The 11,290-nt window shown below is 40.0% G+C and overlaps 1 protein-coding gene across 1 annotated transcript; it reads right to left on the bottom strand.

Annotated features, from left to right (window-relative positions):
• Positions 1 to 6,883: 6,883 nt before the first annotated feature.
• On the bottom strand, positions 6,884 to 10,865 carry LOC120102398 (sentrin-specific protease 2-like). The gene has a single exon (XM_039108839.2). The coding sequence runs from the start codon at positions 10,641 to 10,643 to the stop codon at positions 9,219 to 9,221; it is 1,425 nt and encodes a 474-aa protein (XP_038964767.1). The 5' UTR covers positions 10,644 to 10,865; the 3' UTR covers positions 6,884 to 9,218.
• Positions 10,866 to 11,290: the final 425 nt, after the last annotated feature.

The following is an 11,290-nucleotide window of genomic DNA, read 5'->3' as shown; positions in this document are numbered from 1 at the left end:
CTGTGAATTCTTTGTTTAGCTCTGAACCCCATTTTTTAGTAGGGTTATTTGTTTCCCTGCGGTCTAACTTCTTGAGTTCTTTGTATATTTTGGAAATAAGGCCTCTATCTGTTGTAGGATTGGTAAAGATCTTTTCCCAATCTGTTGGTTGCCGTTTTGTCCTAACCACAGTGTCCTTTGCCTTACAGAAGCTTTGCAGTTTTATGAGATCCCATTTGTCGATTCTTGATCTTATAGCATAAGCCATTGGTGTTTTGTTCAGGAAATTTTTTCCAGTGCCCATGTGTTCCAGATGCTTCCCTAGTTTTTCTTCTATTAGTTTGAGTGTGTCTGGTTTGATGTGGAGGTCCTTGATCCACTTGGACTTAAGCTTTGTACAGGGTGATAAGGATGGATCGATCTGCATTCTTCTACATGTTGCCCTCCAGTTGAACCAGCACCATTTGCTGAAAATGCTATCTTTTTTCCATTGGATGGTTTTGGCTCCTTTGTCAAAAATCAAGTGACCATAGGTGTGTGGGTTCATTTCTGGGTCTTCAATTCTATTCCATTGGTCTATCTGTCTGTCTCTGTACCAATACCATGCAGTTTTTATCACTATTGCTCTGTAATACTGCTTGAGTTCAGGGATAGTGATTCCCCCTGAAGTCCTTTTATTGTTGAGGATAGCTTTAGCTATCCTGGGTTTTTTGTTATTCCAGATGAATTTGCAAATTGTTCTGTCTAACTCTTTGAAGAATTGGATTGGTATTTTGATGGGGATTGCATTGAATCTGTAGATTGCTTTTGGTAAAATGGCCATTTTTACCATATTAATCCTGCCAATCCATGAGCATGGGAGATCTTTCCATCTTCTGAGGTCTTCTTCAATTTCTTTCCTCAGTGTCTTGAAGTTCTTATTGTACAGATCTTTTACTTGCTTGGTTAAAGTCACACCGAGGTACTTTATATTATTTGGGTCTATTATGAAGGGTGTCGTTTCCCTAATTTCTTTCTCGGCTTGTTTCTCTTTTGTATAGAGGAAGGCAACTGATTTATTTGAGTTAATTTTATACCCAGCCACTTTGCTGAAGTTGTTTATCAGCTTTAGTAGTTCTCTGGTGGAACTTTTGGGATCACTTAAATATACTATCATGTCATCTGCAAATAGTGATATTTTGACCTCTTCTTTTCCAATCTGTATCCCCTTGATCTCCTTTTGTTGTCTGATTGCTCTGGCTAGAACTTCAAGAACTATATTGAATAAGTAGGGGGAGAGTGGGCAGCCTTGTCTAGTCCCTGATTTTAGTGGGATTGCTTCAAGTTTCTCTCCATTTAGTTTAATGTTAGCAACTGGTTTGCTGTATATGGCTTTTACTATGTTTAGGTATGGGCCTTGAATTCCTATTCTTTCCAGGACTTTTATCATGAAGGGGTGTTGAATTTTGTCAAATGCTTTCTCAGCATCTAATGAAATGATCATGTGGTTCTGTTCTTTCAGTTTGTTTATATGATGGATCACGTTGATGGTTTTCCGTATATTAAACCATCCCTGCATGCCTGGGATGAAGCCTACTTGATCAAGGTGGATGATTGTTTTGATGTGCTCTTGAATTCGGTTTGCCAGAATTTTATTGAGTATTTTTGCGTCGATATTCATAAGGGAAATTGGTCTGAAGTTCTCTTTCTTTGTTGTGTCTTTGTGTGGTTTAGGTATAAGAGTAATTGTGGCTTGGTAGAAGGAATTCGGTAGGGCTCCATCTGTTTCAATTTTGTGGAATAGTTTGGATAATATTGGTATGAGGTCTTCTATGAAGGTTTGATAGAATTCTGCACTAAACCCGTCTGGACCTGGGCTCTTTTTGGTTGGGAGACCTTTAATGACTGCTTCTATTTCCTTAGGAGTTATGGGGTTGTTTAACTGGTTTATCTGTTCCTGATTTAACTTCGATACCTGGTATCTGTCTAGGAAATTGTCCATTTCCTGAAGATTTTCAAATTTTGTTGAATATAGGTTTTTATAGTAAGATCTGATGATTTTTTGAATTTCCTCCGAATCTGTAGTTATGTCTCCCTTTTCATTTCTGATTTTGTTAATTTGGACACACTCTCTGTGTCCTCTCGTTAGTCTGGCTAAGGGTTTATCTATCTTGTTGATTTTCTCAAAGAACCAACTTTTGGTTCTGTTGATTCTTTCTATGGTCCTTTTTGTTTCTACTTGGTTGATTTCAGCTCTGAGTTTGATTATTTCCTGCCTTCTACTCCTCCTGGGTGTATTTGCTTCTTTTTGTTCTAGAGCTTTTAGGTGTGCTGTCAAGCTGCTGACATATGCTCTTTCCTGTTTCTTTCTGCAGGCACTCAGCGCTATGAGTTTTCCTCTTAGCACAGCTTTCATTGTGTCCCATAAGTTTGAGTATGTTGTATCTTCATTTTCATTAAATTCTAAAAAGTTTTTAATTTCTTTCTTTATTTCTTCCTTGACCAGGTTATCATTGAGTAGAGCATTGTTCAATTTCCACATATATGTGGGCATTCTTCCCTTATTGTTATTGAAGACCAGTTTTAGGCCGTGGTGGTCCGATAGCACGCATGGGATTATTTCTATCTTTCTGTACCTGTTGAGGCCCGTTTTTTGACCAATTATATGGTCAATTTTGGAGAAAGTACCATGAGGAGCTGAGAAGAAGGTATATCCTTTTGCTTTAGGATAGAATGTTCTATAAATATCCGTTAAGTCCATTTGGCTCATGACTTCTCTTAGTCTGTCGACATCACTGTTTAATTTCTGTTTCCATGATCTGTCCATTGATGAGAGTGGGGTGTTGAAATCTCCCACTATTATTGTGTGAGGTGCAATGTGTGTTTTGAGCTTTAGTAAGGTTTCTTTTACGTATGTAGGTGCCCTTGTATTTGGGGCATAGATATTTAGGATTGAGAGTTCATCTTGGTTGATTTTTCCTTTGATGAATATGAAGTGTCCTTCCTTATCTTTTTTGATGACTTTTAGTTGGATATTGATTTTATTTGATATTAGAATGGCTACTCCAGCTTGCTTCTTCTGACCATTTGCTTGGAAAGTTGTTTTCCAGCCTTTCACTCTGAGGTAGTGTCTCTCTTTGTCTCTGAGGTGTGTTTCCTGTAGGCAGCAGAATGCAGGGTCCTCGTTGCGTATCCAGTTTGTTAATCTATGTCTTTTTATTGGGGAGTTGAGGCCATTGATATTGAGAGATATTAAGGAATAGTGATTATTGCTTCCCGTTATATTCATATTTGGATGTGAGGTTATGTTTGTGTGCTTTCATTCTCTTTGTTTTGTTGCCAAGACGATTAGTTTCTTGCTTCTTCTAGGGTATAGCTTGCCTCCTTATGTTGGGCTTTACCATTTATTATCCTTTGTAGTGCTGGATTTGTAGAAAGATATTGTGTAAATTTGGTTTTGTCATGGAATATCTTGGTTTCTCCATCAATGTTAATTGAGAGTTTTGCTGGATACAGTAATCTGGGCTGGCATTTGTGTTCTCTTAGGGTCTGTATAACATCAGTCCAGGATCTTCTGGCCTTCATAGTTTCTGGCGAGAAGTCTGGTGTGATTCTGATAGGTCTCCCTTTATATGTTACTTGACCTTTTTCCCTTACTGCTTTTAATATTCTTTCTTTATTTTGTGCGTTTTGTGTTTTGACAATTATGTGACGGGAGGTGTTTCTTTTCTGGTCCAATCTATTTGGAGTTCTGTAGGCTTCTTGTATGTCTATGGGTATCTCTTTTTTTAGGTTAGGGAAGTTTTCTTCTATGATTTTGTTGAAGATATTTACTGGTCCTTTGAGCTGGGAGTCTTCACTCTCTTCTATACCTATTATCCTTAGGTTTGATCTTCTCATTGAGTCCTGGATTTCCTGTATGTTTTGGACCAGTAGCTTTTTCCGCTTTACATTATCCTTGACAGTTGAGTCAATGATTTCTATGGAATCTTCTGCTCCTGAGATTCTCTCTTCCATCTCTTGTATTCTGTTGGTGAAGCTTGTATCTACAGCTCCTTGTCTCTTCTTTTGGTTTTCTATATCCAGGGTTGTTTCCATGTGTTCTTTCTTGATTGCTTCTATTTCCATTTTTAATTCCTTCAACTGTTTGATTGTGTTTTCCTGGAATTCTTTCAGGGATTTTTGCGATTCCTCTCTGTAGGCTTTTACTTGTTTATTAATGTTTTCCTGTGTTTCCCTAAGTGTGTTCAGGTCTTTCTTGAAGTCCTCCAGCATCATGATCAAATATGATTTTGAAACTAGATCTTGCTTTTCTGGTGTGTTTGGATATTCCATGTTTGTTTTGGTGGGAGAATTGGGCTCCGATGATGGCATGTAGTCTTGGTTTCTGTTGCTTGGGTTCCTGCGCTTGCCTCTCGCCATCAGATTATCTCTAGTGTTACTTAGTTCTGCTATTTCTGACAGTGGCTAGACTGTCCTATAAGCCTGTGTGTCAGGAGTGCTGTAGACCTGTTTTCCTCTCTTTCAGTCAGTTATGGGGACAGAGTGTTCTGCTTTCGGGCGTGTAGTTTTTCCTCTCTACAGGTCTTCAGCTGTTCCTGTGGGCCTGTGTCTTGAGTTCACCAGGCAGCTTTCTTGCAGCAGAAAATTTGGTCTTACCTGTGGTCCCGAGGCTCAGGTTTGCTCGTGAGGTGCTGTCCAGGGGCTCTCTGCAGCGGCAGCAACCAGGAAGACCTGTGCCGCCCCTTCTGGGAGCTTCAGTGCACCAGGGTTCCAGATGGTCTTTGGCTTTTTCCTCTGGCGTCCGAGATGTGTGTGCAGGGAGCAGTCTCTTCTGGTTTCCCAGGCTTGTCTGCCTCTCTGAAGGTTTAGCTCTCCCTCCCACGGGATTTGGGTGCAGAGAACTGTTTATCCGGTCTGTTTCCTTCAGGGTCCGGCGGTGTCTCTGGCAGGGGTCCTGCCGCTCCTGGGCCCTCCCCCACGGGAGCCCAGAGGCCTTATACAGTTTCCTCTTGGGCCAGGGATGTGGGCAGGGGTGAGCAGTGTTGGTGGTCTCTTCCGCTCTGCAGCCTCAGGAGTGCCCACCTGACCAGGCGGTTGGGTCTCTCTATTTTAAATTTTCAAGACAATGTCTCCCTGTATATCTTTTGCTGCCCTGGAACTCTCTGACTTGCCTACCTCTGCTGGAACTAAAGGTGTGCCCCACCACTGCCTGGCTTGGTGCTTGTCTTTCAGTGTACATCAGTTTTTAATTTCTAAAGAACAACAACTGTACCACTCACTCTTCTTTGTAATTTCTTATGTATTTTTCTGCTTCAGAAACACTTGTGCCTTTCTCTTTGCAATTTCCTCATTAATTTTAGCTTAAATCTCTCTGCAGTGTGGGCTATTTTGTATGGTGTTTTCTTGATAACTGGATTCTAAATTTTTTTACGATGATCAGCCTTCTTTTCAAAGTATAATTCTTTTTTCTTTTTTTAAGATTTATTATGTACAGTGTCCTGTCTCTATGCCAATAGAGGGCACCACAATCCCATTACAGATGGTTGTGAGCCACCTTGTGGTTGCTGGAAATTGAACTCAGGACCTCTGGAAGCACAGTCAGTGCTTTCAACCTCTGAGCCATCTCTCCAGCCCTATAATTCACTATTTTATGATCATTGATTTGTGTTTTGCCTGCATGATCCCCTGTAACTAGAGGTACAGACAGTTGGGTGTACAGACAGTCATGTAGAATTGAACCCATGTCCTTTGGAAAAGCAACCATTCAGAGCTCTTAACAGCTGAGCCATCTGTCCAGCCACCCCTCTCCCAATTTGCAGCTTTACTTCTTTTTGTTATCCAGTGCTTCTACATTAGAAAGCCTGTTTTTTTGACATGTTGTATTTTTGTCTTTTATTATACTTAATTTGTACTTTTTATTATCAGTCGGACATTGAAAAACTTCCTTCAAATATGTTACCCCTCCAAACTGTTCATTTTGCAGGAGCTGAGCACTGAACACACGGCACTCACACATCTTAAGTCGGTAAGCTCTCCCTTCCTCCACCAAGCTTCGGTTTTTTAGCCATGTCTCCAGCTCATGTGGTGGAAAAGCACACACATCAAACGTTTGAAAATAGAAACCACTGATCTTGGGAAACAACAAGGTTCAGAAGACCCTCTGAAAGATCTTCTGTCCTCAAGGAATTGATTAAAGACTTCTAATTGCAGAAAAAGCAAGGATGGCTGGTTAGGAAAAAAACATACTCCTACAGAGCGGGTGGGCTGAAGGAAAGAGAGAACATAGAGGGAAACTACTCTACTGTAAGGCCCTGGACTCTTGTCTCATGCCCATCTTAATGGAGCTCATCTTAGTGGAACTCTGGGTGTAACTTGGGTCCTCACTCTTAGTACTTTGCCAACTGAGCCATTACCCCAACTCTGTGTTGTCTTTCCTATACATCCTCAAGCTGCTATAGACAAAAGAGAATTGAGACATTTGTCTCTCTATAAATCTGGGCAAAACTATAAAGAAATTGTTCCCCTTTCCAGTGTCAGTCTCAGTCTGTGGTGGTGGTGAGCAGTGGACCTGAGTTCCCATTAACTGTAATGTAGAGTAGTTTCAATGACAAGTGCAGCTGTGTACATCAATTTGTTTGTCCATCACTACTACTCTACAGCTCAGCTGGACACTGCTCAACTTGGATGCCCATATAACCTCTCTGCAGAACGCAAGGTAGAGGAGCCAGTGCTCTCTAGAACATTCTAATTCCATTGCAGAGGCTCAGAACAGAATAACAATCAGGGATGTGTATAATGTATCCAAGGCTTAGGGTGGCCAGTCATGTCCTCAACACCTACTTTTCAGTCCCCCCATCCTTACCCAGTCCCCAACAATCCAGGTTTTATTACTATGCCATAAAAGATGAGAAACCAGATCTTGTGAAATGCTTAAATAACTTTAAAATTTATTGAATAAAAATTGCATAAACACAACCACAAGATAATGAATAGAAAAGTAATGCAAACTACTACATGTAAAATAGATTATTGTATAACTGGTGGTATCAAGCCTAAGTACTAAATCCCCAACTTCCACAGTGGGAATGTTAATCTAATGAAAAAATCTCAAGTTCATCGTAATATATGCCAAAATTTTTTAACAGAATTTTTTTTAAATAAATAGAACTTTTCAAATGAACAGTTCAATTCAACCCTAGATGGGTTTTGTATTAAATGAAATCTGAGATAAAAAAATGGACATTTGCCATAATGTTTTCTTGAAGTCAACTTCCAAAACTAATGTAGGTGTGAGAAAGAATGAGTCCTTTAAGGACCGTTATGCTTTTCTTCATAGTCCTGGATGAGCAGGCAGTAGTTGGGCCACAGTTCTCCACCCTGTACAAGTCAGTCAGTAGAGTATGGTGGTTCAGAATATCAGGGGTCCTGGCAACCCATTTTCATTTCCTATACTATTTTCAAGCTTAAAAAAGCCCAAAATATTAAAAAAAAACTCTACCACTACTCCCAGCTTCAATTTAACAGCATCCAACTCCAGCATTAGAGATGCTAGTGAACAGCTCCAGCTTCTTCCTGCTGATGTCCCTCCTGATCATCAGCAGGGGATAACACAGTGTGAGAATTCCTTTCAGAAATAGTTCAAACAAGGAAAAGAGGATTGGAAAATGAAATGGCCAAGGTTTGCAAGGGAGTTAAGGAATATAATCAATGGGGTAGGGTAAAGAAGAAAAAAATGGAACAAAAAACAACCAAAAGGGAAAAAAAAGCCAACAAAATGAAAAAACAAAACCGAACAAAATGAAAAAAAGGAACCAAACAATAAACAAAAAGATATAATGCAAAACCCAAGCAAACAAAACAAAACAAAAAACAAAGCAAAAAATACAGAAAAACAAAATACAAACCCAAAACACAAGCAAAAATACAGAAAAACAAAAAACAAAAACAAAACCCAAAACAAAAATAAAAAACAAAACAAAAACGAAAACAAATAGTAAAAAAAAACAAAACCATAAACAACCAAAACAACAACAAACAAAACAAAAACACAAATATGAACAAAAACAAAAACAATAATAAAGAACAAAACCAAAAGCACAAACACAAAAACAAAACAATACCGAAAGACATATAAAAAGAAAAACACACAAAAACTAACCAACAATAAACAAAAAACAAACCACACAAAACTAAACAAAAACACAAAAACAAAACAAACAACAAAATAAAAAACACAGAAAGCAAAACAATATAATAAAACCAAAAACACAACCAAGAACAAAACAACAGAAAACAAAACCAAAACAATACACAAACAGAAACAAAAAACAAAGTCAAAAACTGAAAAAAAACCAGAAAAGCAACAAAACACAAAACACAAACAAAAAACAAAACACAAAAAAACCCAGAAACACAAACACAAACACAAACAAAAAAGAAAACCATCCAAAAACAAAAGACAAGAAAAACAAAAACAACAAGAACAACAACAACAACAAAAACCCCAGGAAAACTAAACAACTAAAACAAAAACCAAAAACACAAATACAAACAAAAACAAAAAATAAAAAGATAAAAAAACCAAAAACACAAACACAAAAACAAAAACAAAAATACACAAAAATAAAAAAGAACAAAAACACACAAAATCTAACCAACAAGAAAGAAAAAACAAGCCACACAAAAACTGAACAGAAACAATGCAACAAAAAATAAAACCGAAAACACACAAACACAAAAAAACCAAAAACAGACCAAAAACAAAATAGAATACAAAACAAAAACCCCACAAAAACAAAGAAGAAAAATAAAACCAAAAACAGAAAAAACAAAACAACAAAAAACAAACTAAACCCAAAAACACACAAAAACAAAACAAAGAAAACAAAAACGCAAACGAAAACAAAACAAAAAACAAAGAAAAATAAAATACACAAAGAAACAAACAAACAAAAAACCCCAAAAACCCCAATTCATTGACTAAATTCAGCATTAAAATAGTATTTCTTGAGCAGGTAGTCTTGCATGAGTTGGACAGTGGCAGTTTCTAAGCTGGCGGTAGTTATATACGTTCTAGAGATGGCATTAGGGCGGCAGACCCACACCTCACGTTAGGACAATATTGAAGAGAGTGGGCTCCATCCGGTCAGACAGCTCAGTATCTGTTTAAAGTCTCTTCAACTCATCCCACTTGAGGTATATTAGAAACATGGATGGAAACAGACAGGGCGGGAGCCATAGCAACCAGGTGGATGCTGTTACAGTAAGTGACTGTGCAGGATTTCCCACACCATCCTCTTCCTGAAGAGGGGCATGTGTTGCTGAGAAAAGGTCACAGGTTGGTCTCTAGAGATGTAATCTGCATATTTGCAGGTGAACATCCCACAGTCGCTCCCATTCAGTTGTTGAGGGATCTCCTGTGAAGTTAAGCTGTACTGCTTCCACTCCACAGGGTCCAGCTCCATGTTCCTTCGGGTCTTGCTCTCATTTTGTAAATAGTGGAAGATGGTCTCACAGATATTTTTCCCTGTCTGACCCATTGAATCGAGGTAGACAATGCTTCGCTTTCTTAAATCGATTACCACCAGGCTCCAATGGACCCTCTGGTGAATAGGCACCAAGATAAGTTCTTTTTCAAAGAGATTGATTCCTCGGGTCCATCTTTTCACAGAATTGTAACCGCCTTGTTTTAGCTTGGGGTAAAAGAAAGTGCTAAAGGCATGAAGAGCAGGGTAGCCTTGGTTTTCATTTCTCTGAACCAGAAGATTCATGTAGAAATTGATGACCTCATCATTGAGCCACTGACCGTTCTTGAGGGTCTGCATATCTCCTCGGGTGATTTTGAGCTTGAATCCTGTACTGAGGATTTCTTCCTGGGCTCCTGGACCCAATGCTTTCTCAACTTCCTTTTCCATTTCTTTTGTAAATTCTTTTTCTTGGTTGTTTTCTTGCTCTGGGAGAGCCTTTTCCTCTCCTGCAACTACTGCCACCTTGTTGGGGAACCTACTGCCGCCACTGTCCAGGATGTTTGCATTCGCTGTTCCTGGCAAGCCATGCTCCAAGCTGTTCCCCCGTACACATTTCTCCTCAGCACACCTCTTCTCTCTCTTGGTAGAGAGAACCTCTGTCGATGACTGTCCATCTCCCTGAGCTGTTTCTCGTCCATGAGGATGCCCTGGCATTCCACCTTTGTTGTTGGAGGTGTCAGAAAAGGTTGGGTGAGGCCTGTGTGGGTCAGACCTCACAGGATGGCCACCTTGAAGATGTTCGAGTGACCTAGCATGCTTTTCGTTTTGGGGGCTTTGAGGTTTTTCCTGTAGGACAGAATATGGCCGCTTGCGACACTTGCCACCCTCAGCCGACTTCTCAACTACAGCCTGATCTGGCAGACCCTCTAGGGGTTTGATATTTCCTGAACCCTCTTCCTGGGTTTTCTGTCCCTGACCCTTGCCAGGCTGTTCTTTATTAAGTTTTTGGTCTTGATGCTCCTGACGGGTCTTCTTCCGAGCCTTTCCAGGCTTCTGAAACACCATTTGGGTTCCATCTTGGCAGTTCCTTGATGGTTCTGGTCCCAAAGCTTCAGACTCTGTCTCTGTCCCATTTTGGTCGAGGTGTTTCCGCTTTCGACGTTGTTCTGAAGCTTCGGGTTTCATGCCCACCCCGGGCTTTTTAGGTTGCCACATGGAGACCGGTTTGGCTAGGTGTTTTGAGGGTGCCGGCTTTATGATGTAGAAGGGAAAAGCAACCGTATGCCAGGCTCTGGGTGGGCAGCTAAATCCAAAAAACTTTCAAATGAGACTGATCGTCCTATTAAAATCACTAGTAACGCACCAGGTCTAAACCTAGCAGCTACCACTTCGGAGGCAACCTCACGAGTGATACCTAAATCAGGGGGTTGCCCCTAATCACAGCCTTCAAGGTTCCATAGCTGGTTGTGATGTCACCTGAAAGAAGGCAAACCAACGTTCTTTGGAGGGTTGAAGCTCTCCCCTACCCCAACTAGGTCCAGGATTTTAAAGCACTCCCTTGCCCGAGTGGGAAGTTTGAATGAATAATATATAGCTCAGTTCACTTTGGCAGAGCAGAGTTCCCCAAATCACCTCAGCATAATTTAACTGGTCCTGACGAGTACATTTGTCTTTTAGGAAACTGCCCCATCATGGTCAATTAGAGGAAACAAAATATAAGTGCCCTTCAACACAATGGGCTTGCTAATTACAAAGAATACATAGAATTTTAGTTATAAAACCTCGAAGGTACTAAACTTGACAAAACTTTTCTCTCACCTAGATAAAGACCCAAGTGCCCATACCACCAAAGTCCTACTTGG

Source organism: Rattus norvegicus, chromosome 4, assembly GCF_036323735.1.
Source record: "Rattus norvegicus strain BN/NHsdMcwi chromosome 4, GRCr8, whole genome shotgun sequence".
Classification (NCBI taxonomy): domain Eukaryota; kingdom Metazoa; phylum Chordata; class Mammalia; order Rodentia; family Muridae; genus Rattus; species Rattus norvegicus.
The sequence above is the reverse complement of the archived record's forward strand: the minus strand, read 5'-3'. Positions and strand labels throughout refer to the sequence as shown.

Coding starts and splice junctions, on each gene's coding strand:
- LOC120102398 (XM_039108839.2), bottom strand. CDS start 10,643: ATGTGGCAACCTAAAAAGCCCGGGGTGGGCATGAAACCCGAAGCTTCA.